This window comes from Xiphophorus hellerii, chromosome 3 (genome assembly GCF_003331165.1).
Source record: "Xiphophorus hellerii strain 12219 chromosome 3, Xiphophorus_hellerii-4.1, whole genome shotgun sequence".
Classification (NCBI taxonomy): domain Eukaryota; kingdom Metazoa; phylum Chordata; class Actinopteri; order Cyprinodontiformes; family Poeciliidae; genus Xiphophorus; species Xiphophorus hellerii.
Genome location: NC_045674.1, coordinates 2678455 through 2691966, shown reverse-complemented (window position 1 = coordinate 2691966; position 13512 = coordinate 2678455). Strand labels below are relative to the sequence as shown.

At 39.1% G+C, this 13512-nt stretch overlaps 2 protein-coding genes across 3 annotated transcripts in view; both read right to left on the bottom strand.

The window, feature by feature from the left end:
- ntrk1 (neurotrophic tyrosine kinase, receptor, type 1) overlaps window positions 1-13512 on the bottom strand; it is a 41688-nt gene that overhangs the window by 16475 nt on the left and 11701 nt on the right. The window contains exons 7-13 of the mRNA XM_032557972.1: window positions 12675-12813; window positions 3987-4319; window positions 3735-3752; window positions 3595-3653; window positions 3411-3513; window positions 2174-2329; window positions 456-586 (exon numbers count right to left, since the gene is read on the bottom strand). Of these exons, the coding sequence (XP_032413863.1) occupies window positions 456-586; window positions 2174-2329; window positions 3411-3513; window positions 3595-3653; window positions 3735-3752; window positions 3987-4319; window positions 12675-12813 (939 nt within the window). The remainder of the gene's footprint in view (window positions 1-455; window positions 587-2173; window positions 2330-3410; window positions 3514-3594; window positions 3654-3734; window positions 3753-3986; window positions 4320-12674; window positions 12814-13512) is intronic.
- Window positions 4901-9421, bottom strand: LOC116716955 (zinc finger MYM-type protein 1-like). Of its 2 annotated transcripts, XM_032557974.1 has the most exons (3): window positions 9074-9421; window positions 7473-7619; window positions 4901-7371 (listed from the first exon to the last, which is right to left on the bottom strand). In XM_032557974.1, exon 3 carries the CDS (start codon window positions 7073-7075, stop codon window positions 5219-5221), a length of 1857 nt encoding a protein of 618 aa, XP_032413865.1. In that variant the 5' UTR covers window positions 7076-7371; window positions 7473-7619; window positions 9074-9421; the 3' UTR covers window positions 4901-5218. The 2 variants fall into 2 exon arrangements, with proteins under 2 accessions (XP_032413865.1, XP_032413864.1); XM_032557973.1 differs by lacking the exon at window positions 9074-9421 and having other exon boundaries at window positions 7473-7665.

The following is a 13512-nucleotide window of genomic DNA, read 5'->3' as shown; positions in this document are numbered from 1 at the left end:
TGAGGAGCTTTTATCGTGTGGCTATTTCAGAGAAGCTAACAGAAATGAGCCTTTACGTAGCGTCACATTTATACTCCAGGAAAACTGGAAAAGACGGATTATGTTAAGAAATTGATAGACATTTTGATCAATTTATTAAAAAAATTTAAAAAAGCTTCCATGTATTTTCTTTCAGATCTGGAAGAAAACAACTGCACTTTAGCTTCAATAATGCTCTGAACCAGGGATGCCATTTAGAGAAGAATCAGGACTTCTGAACACCAACTGTAACTTTGTTGCAGCAGGAATAGAAACTTTCTGTTTTTATTACCACAAACGGCCTCTTTACCGGCGACTCCTCTGCTCGGACCACATACTAACGGCTGACATTTTCACTGCTGTTGCAGATGTTTAGAGCACATTAGTTGTTAAATTGCCTCTGAAGCGGCGTAGGGGACGATGTAAGATTTCCTCACCTTAATGGCAACCAGCATCTTGTCGCTGTCGGGGCTGAGGTTCGCACACTCTGCCAGGTAGACTTTGCCGAACGCTCCTTCACCTAGCTCCCACTTCAACACAATGTCCTGCCGCTTAATGTGCTGCACACCTGCAACAACAAGAAAGAGACGCAGCTGTGAGGGAGCCGTTGCTGAGATCTGATCCAAGCCAAAGCAAGTTTTCGTGAGCTACACTTTCGCTAAAGCCTGGAGCTGATCTGTCTGAATATTTTCAAACTTGCTTATCCTCACGGGGAAAAAGTACCAATGCATTCCCTAATTGTTCTTATATGTTTATCATCTTTAAATGTTTCAGATTATGAAATTAATTTTAATATTAGATGAAGATAAGTAAATTTGTTTACAATTGATGATTTTATCTATAAGGGGATAAAAACTGATCCAAACCAACCAAGTCCTGGGTGAATAACTTGAATGTTTGTGCCACCTTACCAGCAACAACTTCAAGCATTTCTGAGATCTGGAAATTATGGATTTTTTTAATCTACTCTTCTTTGCAAAATTGTTTAAAGTCAATAACACTGTAGGGTTTTTGAGCAGGGTTGAGCAGTTTAGGGAATTGCCACATTGGATTTCCTATCCGATCCTGGGGAAGCCAAATGTTACCACCGAAGCAGACAGGTCCGGTTCTTCGCACCCAGTCCAAGTTAAAACATGTTAAAACATACCACATGCAACTAACATATCTAAATACTGGAACAATAATGAATAACATAGCAAGCTAGCAAGCTAAATATCTAGGTTGCAGCTAAGTATTTAGTTAGCAAACTAAATATTTAACCTCAAAATAAATATGTTTCAAACTAAATATGTATTTAGTAAGCTAAATATTTAGTTGATATGCAAAAATTACTTGCCAATAACCAGAAGTGGACTACCAAAGTAAAAGTTGGATCTTGCGAATCTTTAATTAAACTCCTGCTACTGTGACTGTTACACTTCATCATTGTTTCTTTTCCTCTCAACAACAATTACAACATTTCAATTTAAAACATTGGATGAGCCACTTAAATGGCAATACAGACGTTCACCAATGGATTTAGAGCAACAGAAGTTTATGTAGAGGTTCACAAGACCCAGTTATTATTTTGATAGTACAATTCTGGTTATTGGTATGTGAATTTGCATATTTGTTAAATATTTACCAAATATGCTAGCAGTTAAATATTTCGTTTGGAGCTAAATATTTAGTTTGTGAACTAAATATGAATATATTAGTAGTACTGAATAGGCAGCAGTCTAAGCATAGAGGTCCAGTCACTTGGGCTAGCTCTCCAGTTCTTGGGTTGATCAAATTTATGTCCACTTCATTATTTCACTCACATATGGCTGCTAATCACCACCCTAAACACATTTTAGAACTGATAACTAACTTGGACAAACTGCAACAAAATGCTAACAAAGAACATCATGAGTAAAAGGGATTAGGGTGTTTTCTCTTTTCAAGTCTAAGAAGGATTTTTTTTTTTCAACATTTTGACTCATTATTTCTTCTGAATTATAAGCAGTTTGCATTAAGAGCGCTCAGACAGTGAGACAAAAACACACCTTGAGAATTCATCTAAAAACCTTCTAAATATCTCAGAAACTATTTACTAATGAATTAAACAGTACTGTAATAAGAGCAGATGTACAGTATATAATAGTTATGGAGCATAAATTGCACCGGCACTTACACATGTCTTTGTCCTTGATGATGCCACAGAAGTACTGCGGGTTCTCCACAAAACTTGATAAACCAGAGTCTTCGTCGGAGGAAGGCGGGCTGGTCCCAAAATTCATGAAGCGGAGTGAGACGGCCAGGTCATCCTCCTTACCGAGAACTGATGAGCCTAATGAAACACAAGAGACAAGCATGGCTGACAGATACATGACACCTAATCAGTCTCCAACCTCTTTTGATTGCAGCAGCCAACAAAAGAAGCAATTCTGGCCCAATTTTTCCCTTCTGAAGGACAAACATACTCCACTACCAACGTGGCGGCCCAGTCGCTGGTACCATGGTGACAGATGATGACAAGCTCTAATAATCACCATCATCAACCATGCAGCAATCAGGCCACATTGAACTGGGGGAAAAATGACCATACAGGAAGCCTGGATGGTTAGCAACACCTGACTATGGCAAAGTATTAAAAGCCAAACAAGTGGGACCCAAATTGTGAAATCCACTCAGCAAGGCAAACCACAGAACCCCCAGAGTCCAAAACAGAAGAAAATGGAACAACAACGAGGGAGCCCAGAGGAGATGGAGGGAAGGAAAGAGGGAGCACGGTCCACTTAGGCAATCAGGCACACTTAGGAGCTCTGAGTGAGGAGAGAAAAGGGTGGGGCGTCCACACGGACCTAGCTTTTCCTCCATCCATCCATCCATCAATCCGTCCATCCATCGTTTTTAATGGCTCTCACCACGTGGCGGTGGGCAGCGGAGGTCTACGCTGTAATTAAGGCACTTTGCCCAACAAACAAACAGCAGCTGCCTGTGTGCAAAGTTACATCACAGTGCAAGGCTGTATTAGTCCATTACATCCCAAAAAACACAACCATCTCTGATTCCAAACTGTAGTTTTGTGGAAACTCTGAGAAAAAACATGAGGAAAAATTTGAACTTTGAAGAACAAGGACAATTTTAATGGCAACAGAAGGAGATATTTTCTTATGTCAAACAAAATTTCATAAATCTGGTCACTGATCAAAAATTAAACATTGAATTTATGAATTTTGGGAAATTATAATGTTGACTTATTGTAAATATATATATAAAATGGCTGTGTATTTTTATGTGTTTTGGGCTGTTTTTAGAAGCAGTAGAGAAACAAATAGAAGTACATAATGTGAATTTAGCATAACAGATCCCCTTTAAGGTGTCAACATGTGGTTTTACTGTCATGCAATTTTAAAGAACCCACTTACGGTGAATACCAAACTTGGTTTGGTGACCACACTTGTTAATGATCAAAACTGTGATGAGCAGAAAGATGCAGGTGAACACAGCGAGGCCCACAGCAACAGAGACCTGCCAAACACACAAGTTAAATAAAATAAACTGGCCTGGTCTAAATCTAAAAAGACTCTTAGATTCTCAGCAAACACATACCACAAACACCCGACTCTCTGAATTCTCTGTAACGTCCACGACCGGTTTGTTTGATGGACCTGAGAGATAAAATACACAGGAAGTTAGTACTGAGAAGATGCACGGAAATTATGAGGAGTCATAGTCAGTTGAGAACTTACTTGGATCCCCATTAGAGACTAGCATGAGGGACGCAAGAGAATATAAAACATATTTAATGCAAAACAAACTTAGATTGGTAGACCAAAAAAAAAAAAAAAACTCAATAAATGGTATTTTAGTTGGAGGAACAAGATTAAAGCAAATCTATGAAGATGTGTGATGCTGATTATCTAGTTTTTGTTTGACTCTAATAAAGCTGTTAGTTCAGATCGATCATCAATCACTTTTTTTTTTTTTTTACAGGAACTCACCTATCATGATCCCCTCAGGATCACCATTATCAAAAGGATTTTCCATAAACATCCCGACAGCCGTGGCATTTTCCCCTCCGAGCTCGTTCACCGCAACCAGAGTGTAGTTTCCGTTGTTCATGTGGGTCGGCTTGTTTAAGGTTAGGCAGCCGTGCTTCACTGACCCGTCGTTCGAGTCCGCGATGAAGTGTATGAAGATGAACTTGCTTTTTCTGTACGGTTCTCCATTGAAGAACCAGGAGATGTACGTGTCAGGATTCCCGTCCACAGCGAACGGGAAGCACCAGTGGTGGTGTTTCACGGCGTCCTTGAAGAAGATGATTTTGGCTGGAACTGCATGTTTGGGGGTTCAGATGAGGTAGGAGACAGAAATACATTTTACAATCACTTTTATCCACTCTTATTTCTTTATATTTTAAGTCATTTTGAAAGAATTTGATCAATACTTTTCCAGATTTTCTGATGACGTTTCATGGTTTTATTTGGACTTAGAATGTTCTGGCTCTTTAGTTGGTGCAGGATTATTTTTAGATTTTCAGTTTTCCGTTTGTTAAGCAAAGACACGCTCTCTAAAAGCCCTATTCTAATAGTTCAACCTCCGTTTATATGCTAAACTCTAAGCCAGCTAAGCTAATGTACAGTCTTCTTCTTGATATTTATTGGCAGTTGTCAAAAAACGTGAAGTAGCACTACCGCCACCTACAGGTATGAACAGCATGTACTCTTCATTATAGGATACAGCCAATCAAAGCTAATAGGGGGAGCGGGCAGTGGCGGAGCTAGACTTTTATTTCTGGGGGGGCGAATGGGGGGCCAGGGCTATCTGTAAGGGGTCCACTGACTATGACAATGACAATACAGTAAAAGTACTTTCATTCACATACTATATATAAATAAAGACTCATGAAATGAGATTTGCTCATGTAATTTGCAGTTTATTATCAATGCATGCCACACAAAGCATAAGTGGACATTAACCTCTAAATGACACCATTGTAACAAGACAAGACTTACAATGAGAATGCAGTGTCACACAGTTCACAATTACAATATCTCAAAAAAGAAGGTTGTATGTTATGGAAACTGTTATTTAATAGATGCTACATGTGCATTTTATTTTCAAACTTAATGCAGCTATGACCAAATGTACTGACTCCTAAACTATCATTGGTACAAGTACCAGTCGGTGAAGACCCAAATCATGACGAGAAACACAAGACTTCTTCATGCACTCATAAAAGTAAAATCCTTCGGTTGTTGTGAGATGAAGCAAAATATGTTACAAAGTCATCCATGTTGAGGCCCCGTGCCCTCCTTGACTCTATGCTAAGTGTTCCAATGTGACTTAGCCTGGCATCAGCCATTGTTGTCCTTAGGTAACTTTTAATTAATTTTAAAGCAGAAAAGCTTCTCTCACAAGAAGCAGTACTAACTGGACTAACTACTGCAATCTTGCAAAGTCTGAATAATTCATGTAAAACCTCTTTATAAGGTTCAAGAAACAGAATAAAATCAAGCAAAGTAGAAGGTGTGCCTAAATCACTCTTTATTCTCTGATCAAGCAAACGCCTTATTTGGTGCACTTCATGTTTCAGGTCATCTAAATCTGACTCAAAGATATGTCCAAAAGCAATCAGAGGCTCCTCATTCAAGAAAGTTGCACTTTTGGGGTTTAGGGACTGCACTCCTTGCATGATCTCACAATTTTTCTTTGAAAAACGCCTCTTTAACTCCGCTATGAGACAGTCAAGCACCTGATTAAAGAGTGGTCTGGGGAAGCCCTCGTCATCACATTTTCTCTGTCCTATAGTGCTCATTACAAGTGAGTCAAGAAATTTTGAACTTAATCTTGGATTTCTTCTGTCAATTTTTACACTGATTTTGCTCTTCTCAGCAAGTTCCTCAACCTCTTTCCATAGTTCATCAAAGTACTTTTCATTTCTGTAGTCCTGGAAAGTGTCTATAAGAGCACCTACTAGATCTACAGCTCTTGCTAGGTCAAGAGTGCTGGACTGAAGCATGTCGGAAAGACATTTGGCATCACCAAGCACTTTACAAAAGGTAACCAAAAGACCTAAAAATTGGATATCTATTTGAAGAAGCAGGCCCCTTGCCTCCACTGTTCTTTCGCCATTTCTTTCAAGTGCAATATCCTGCAACAATCTCAGAACTGCTGGAAGTCTGTCTCTCATGGTACGGCATGCCGTATACCTGCAGGCCCACCTCGTATCTGAAAGTGCCTGGAGCTCCCTGGGTTGTTCTGCTGGATACAACTCTTTCTGTACGTCAAGCCACCTCAGATGAACATAAGAGCCAGACACAAAGTTATGAAGCTGCTGTAGAAGTGCAAAAAAGTCAACGACCTCAGGGACTGCTTTGGTAGCATCAACAAGGACTAAATTCAAGCAATGTGCGTTACAATGAACATAAAATGCAAATCTGGCATTGCTCTGAATTCTGGCAGATACACCAGAATGCTTCCCACTCATGACGGATGCACCGTCATAACCCTGTCCCACTAGGTTATTCCTGTAGTCCAGACCATGTTTCTCAAGACAGCTAATGATCATTGCACTAAGACCTGCTGCATTAAGGCTTTCAGCTGCCTGGAAACATAGGAAGCTTTCGTGGATGACACCATTGTAATAATATCGTACAACCAAAGACATTTGTTCCTTTTTTTGCAAGTCTTTTGTTTCATCTGCAATAACACTGAACACTTCACATTCCTTCACTTCTTTTATGATTTCAGTCTGTACCATCTCTGCTAAGCCCTGAAGAATTTCATTTTGGATTTGATGACTTGTGTATTTTGCATTGGCACATCCTCTAAGCTTTTTTTCAATTAACTGATCATGCTTTGCTATTTCATCCAATATAGCCAAAAAGTTTCCCTTATTTCTAGAGTCCCGAGACTCTCGATGACCCCTTTGAGCAATATTTTGTGTTGCAGTCAAAAGAAGAACATCGGCTATTGTTTTAATATAATAACGGTTTTCTTCCACCACTTTTTTCCGGTTTGTGTTTATAGAATTTAGCATGGTTGTATTTCCCTCATTAGCCCTTTTATATTGACTCCATGCATACATTGCATTTACATGGTGCTCTAACTTTGAGTGAAGCTTAAATCCAGACTCCTTGGACAATGCCTTTTTCCAATTACTGAAGCCGGAATGCGAAGCAAAGACACTATCTGGTGCATTAGGCAAAGAAAAATGCCTACAGGCAAAGCAGTAGGAGGAGTCTTTAATAACAGAATATTCTAACCAAGAATAGTCTTTGTACCAGGAGCTGTGAAAAGTTCTCTTTCTTGTTCCATGCTGAGTTCTGGGGAAGTTTGTCAAACTTGGCTGAACAGGGCCCTGTTCTTTTGACTTTGAAATATCTGGAATACAAACACAATGGTTATGTACACATAATTTACATGATCATTATGTCATGTAAATTGTGCAGCTACTAAGCAGGTCTTAGTGTAAGTAAAATTACCACTGGGTCCTTTTGGAAAAGCAAAAGGAGTGCTGGACACTGCTGAGAAGAGATCAGTGGTATCTCCTGCAATTGCCCCTTCTGGCTCATCATCATCCTGGTCAGGCGCAGAGCTTTCTGTGTTTTCAGACTCCTCCTTTGATGGAACTACGTTGTAAAAACAGTACATTAACATAATTGAACCAACAATTAAAGAAACACATTAGCAGAAGCCAGCAAGTAAAAATAACCTAAAACGGGGCAGGAATTTGACTGTTTCTGTAGATACTCTGACCTGGTGATGGTGGATTGGTGTTTGCCAGACTTTCTTTCTCGTGACTGTTCTCAGGACATGAGCTACCAGGACTGCTGATGTCAGAGCTGAACCCTGTTTGATCTGTGCCTGATTTGCTTCTTTTTATAAAGAAGCTGTCTATCCTGCCTCCCTGTCTTTTCATTCTCAACTGACCCTAGGAAAAAAAACAAGCCAGTCATGTTATGCCAAGTATCACTTCCTATTACTTAGTGTTAATAGATCCCCACTTCCAGTGTGTAGGTCAGGGGAAACAGACTGTGGCTGTATGTTCAGCATTCAAACTTCTCAGCTACTGGACCGACTAACCTGTTTTTGTTCATGATCATTATCGACTTTATTTATAAAGCACTTTAACAGCAGCCAGAGCTGAAATAAAGTGCTAAACATCAGCGATAAGATAAAAGAAAACATAAAAGAAAATGACAAAGCTAAACACATAAGAATTTAAATAAATTAAACATTTCATGGAAAACATAATAAAGCAAAAAGAGTAACAGATTAAATTGTCACAAGTTCATGCCCTTTCCTAGGGGAAACGGAACCTCTAACAAAGTGTTGCCGTTTCATAGAAAATGTTTAGAAAAGAATTAGTAAAAATAGCAAATGTCAGTGGGGAACTTGTGTGGAGTTTTTTCACTCATTTTATAGTACAAGCTGGCTCCATTAGCATTACCTTTCACAGGTAAGAAAGAAAGAACACAATTTTATGAACAGAATTTCTTGACTTTGTGGCCAAACGACAGCTTCTGAGCCAATAAATATTTCCCATGTAATTATATTGGCCAGAAGTAACTACTCTGATTTTTATTTTCTTAGTATAGCTAACATTTTTCATTCTGTATAGTTTTATTTAATGCGAGAGCTAATAAGAAATCGCTGTTAGAAAGAAAGAGCATTACAGACCAGAGGATTTTGGCAGGTCATATAATCAGGAATGTCGTGATCCATTCTGTCTGATAACACATGCACCACGTTGGATACTTTTTTTTTTACTTCCCGTATTTATCCTCCCGACATTGTTCAGGCAGACGTGAGTGGTAAACACACTGAAACACGTCAGCGTCTTTACAATACTTTTTGCTTCTGCGTGCATTACGAGTCTGACTGGCAGACGTGACGTATCATAGCAACTGGCCGACTCGCTCACTAAGTCGGCGTCTACGTATGTCTATAGCTGTAGCATTGTTAGCTTGATGCTCGCAACTTATAGTAGTAACTCAACTACCAGAAACTATTTCCTGGCTGAGCACAAAATGTTTTTAACGGGGTTTTTTTATTGGTAGTAGTAAACCATTGTAAAACTTACCTTTGAAGTCAGATTATCCGTCTTGGAGTCAAATCGACTGTATTCCTCTTAGCTGTACAATATTTCTCTATCGTCTCTTCGCGGTTCTCCTTCTCTTCTTCTGTTGGGTCAACTCTGTTGTGTCCAAATGGTGTATCACAATAAACGTAAATGGTGCATATCGCCCCCTGCTGCTTTTGAGCAGTCACAACAGTCACAAGTGTCACAACCCATTGTGGTACATAGTGCTACCTACTGTGAAGGAATGACTGGGTGTCGTGACATGTCGATCATTTGGGGGGGCCGCTGGGGGGGCCAATCAGATGGCTGGGGGGGCACTGGCCCCCCCGGCCCCCCCTCTAGCTCCGCCTCTGGGAGCGGGAGCCATTCTGGATTGGCTGCTTGGCAGGTTGACTGGTATTTTGACTTCTAACATCAGTTTCATAAGTTAAATTATCTATTGAATATTTTAAATATGCTTTATAAAAAAAAAGACAGAAAAATATTGAACCATGAATTGGGTGGAAAGTGAACGGTATAGCTAAATTAACAGTAGAGAACAACACATTAAAATGTATTAAAATTAAACATGAGTGTCCTTTCAAATGCTTGAAATCAAATAATTTACTGAGCTTAATATCAATCCCGGATGTCAGTTTGTTTATGACGAATTTACACAAAAATTTGAATTTCATCTTGAGGCAGATTGTTGCAAAAAATGTCACAAATACATTTTTTTTAATATAACAATTATTACTCAATTTTAAAGTGAAAAAACACAGCTGAAATCTTGCTGAGTTCCTCAGGTCCTGATTCAGGTTTCCAGATGTAGCTGGAAACCTGAATTTTCATCTGCTGTAAATTTAGTCACTGATACAAACAGTTGGACAGAGCTGTAAATGTTGCCATTACTTTATCATCCAGAATACAGTTGCATGCTGTATGTTCCCTCTGAGTTTCCGTGAATCAATGCTCTCCATCTGAACTGCAAACCTTTGACGACCTGCCATGAATAATAAATCCTGGTCGTCGTCGTGCTCCCAACCACAAAAACTACCTGGAAGCTCTATGTCTATGTCTCCTGGACATGAAGTTACAGGAAATGGCCCCATTTAGATCGAACGCAACCCTGAAGTGCAGAGACCTTCACTCCGCCCTGGAGATTGTGCTGCTCTTAACCTGCAACTCTGACCCGGAAAGTGCTGTTAAAAGGGGGATACCGGCCCATGTGCCCCTTTACTTTACTGCACTGCAGTGGAAATTACTGCTATTTATCATATTTGACTAATCATTCACTGGCAGTCTCTTCTGATCTTAAGCTACAGGGGATAAAATAAAGGCTATTATTATATTTAATTTAGCTTGTCACACCTCATTTGATATTTAGACAATGAGCTAATTTAGATGTGCCACAATTAATTCTGGAAAAATTCCTGTCACAGTTAGCACGACTGACTCACTTCCATCTTTGCTCATGTTAACTTTTCATTATCGTTTTTTTTTTTTCGTTTTGGCATTTACAATATTTCAGCTTCAAACATACAGCAACAGTGACTACAGGACTTTATATAGAGGTTTGTAAGACTCAGCTTTATTTTGAGAAGACACTTCCATTTATCAGCAAGTGAATTTTTGTACATTATCTACACATTTACTTCTAAGCTAAATATTTAATTTGAAGCTAAATATGTAGCTTAACAACACATATTTAGATAAATATATAGGTAAATATTCAGTTTGGACCTAAATCTTTAGATTGCTAGCTAAATATTTAGTTTGTAGTTTAAATATGTAGCCTGGGCTGCTAAGTAAACAAGTAGTTTGTAGCTAAGTATTTGCTTTGCAAATAAAACATTTAACATACTCAATAAATATTTAACTTTAAACTTGCTAGTTGAATGAATAGCATGGTGAAAATATTCCCCTGTCCATTTTTTCCTCTTATGGCAGGCCAAATAACCCAAATTATTGCTCTGAACTTCTTAATGTGAACAATCTCAACAGACTCATATTTTTTACACCAATTGGTTTCCTGCCACATAATTCACACGTTCTGTATAGTTGAAGTCATTTCTTTAGTAATGACATTCCAGAATCAAAATTTTATCCTTCTTTATGCATTCTTCCCCTTTGTGAAACCTGGACCAGCACCGAGAGCCAGAGAAACGGACCCACAGCTGCTAAATTGACATCTTAGGTCTGAAGGCCTCACTTTGCTTTCTTATTATTGCTGCCAAACAGTTCAATCTTTGTCTCTTCTAACCATAAACGTTTTGCCCAGAGGGCAGTTAACACATCCATGAGGGCAGATCTTTGTTGGTGGGCAACCACTCAGACTGAATATCCAACCAGAGTAGCATCAGAAAGTCTTTGAGTGCTAAAAAAAGCATGTATTTCTGGTGAGACTTGCTGTGGGATATTTGTGTGATTTGTGGATATATATTTGTGCATATATTTGATCCTGTAAGCATAAATTTAACCCTCTCTATACATTATAACTAAATCAAACTTGTTTTTTAAAACTCATGAAAGTTAGATGCTGCATAATCCTTCCAAACTGATAAGATGTAGAATAAATATTTATAACACTAAAATTATTATATTTGTGTCTGTAGTAGGTTCGTGTTAATCCATGCTTTGAAAGTGACGCTGCAACTTGGCTGATTCAGAGCAGGGATGCTATGAAAAGAAAGTCACTTGTGTAGCATGAATCAATGGCACGAGGAGCCACTCAGCAATAAACTCCCACTGTTCTGGGAGGTAATTAGAAGTAATTAAAGGGCCAGCGGTTAACGAGTGTCTGTCCACCATTGGGGCTGATGTTGATGGATTAGCAGCACTAACGCATTTACAGACTGCCAATCACCGTGGAAGAAGCGGTTTTCCGGAGTTGGGAGGGAAAAGTCCATTAGCACCAGCTTAAATCAGATCTGAGGGCGTGTTATCCGCCCCATTTTCCTGATGTTCATTATCTGTCCCTTGATGCTCATACAGCTGATTGGCGCCCCCGTCGTTTTGGCTTTATTTTCTAATGAGTGTCATTGAGTTGGAGATGTACGATATTGTTTGGGTAGTATTTGCAGTAATGTATTGCTAATGCACCTGACTGCCTTCTGTGGGACTACTGGCTGCTGTCGCTCCTTGGTGTTGCTCACCGTCCAGATGCACTAATGCATCTGAAAGCGGAAAGCAGCAGCAGACCCTCAGAGTCAAGCTCCATCTGTAATTTAAAAGTGCAGAATAGATAAGGTGGTAGAATTCTTAAAGGGCAAGATGAGGTAAGTTCACCTTCCTTTGTCTTCTTATTGGATCCCTACATTAAACGCCAAGCTGTACCTGCAGCCCTTCACTCATATTATTTTACCACTTCTCACCAGTCGCCGGTTTGAGTGGCAGAGGACAGAGAGCTCCATTAGAAGCATGGTGCATACGTACCCATATTTGTAGAGGGGGCATTTAGAAGAAATCAGCGCAGTGCATTTTTCTTTTCTGCAACCGTCCTCCCTGCCTGCACAACAAAATGATCCCAGTGTGCTCTCGCCCTCGCCTCCATTAAGGCTGGCGACTTGCATTGAGCTCGTGAGCTTTCAGGAGTGCGGCGCTTTATTTCGCAGGCACTTACACTCAATGTCCAATTGCACCATCCCCTCGTTGGGCCCAGCTTGGTTCTCTGCCTCACACGTCAGGTTGTGCATGTTGTCCTTGAAGGAGACGTTGGTGAGATGAAGCACCAGACTTAACGTGGAGCCCGTCATTTTCTCCTGCAGTAATCAAATGACACAGTCATAAAGACATGTAGGTCACTTTTAGAGAAATGAAAGTTGTTCAAGAGAAATATTCATATGGAAGTGGTATGTAGAAATATGCATATTTAGTTACTGTGAAATTAATTTTGTTATGACAGCAGCAGCAGAAAGAAGTTATGATAAAAATCTTCTTCTGTAACTGAATTACAAAATACAAATGTTGCTTTTTGGGTCATACCATGTTTTAATATGATTGATTTTAATTATAATTATCTTGAACTTTTAAACTGCACCCTCTGCGATTTAAGCCCCCAAACACAACTTCAAGCAATGTTGGGGTTTTTTTTATAATTATTAAAATTTGTACATTTCTATGATTGTAAGTTTAAGTTACAATTTGTTTCAAAATCTGGATCTACTGCCCATTTGAAGTCTGTTTGTGTTGTGCACAATTCATGAATAAACCTGATTGAGTGATTTTACCTGAACAGTGCTTGGAAATAGTTTTTTCCACGACAGTTTTCTTTTGCACATTAATGTTGTCTACCAGTGTGCTTCTTTGCATAAAATTTTAAATATGTTTATTCAATTATTTGTTGTATGTATTTATTGTTCCTGACTTTAAGTATTGTTTTGTCTTTGTTGTACTGCATGCAGCCTTGTTCACTTTTCTAAGTCAAATTTTTCCCATGAATGACCAATTACCTTATCTTA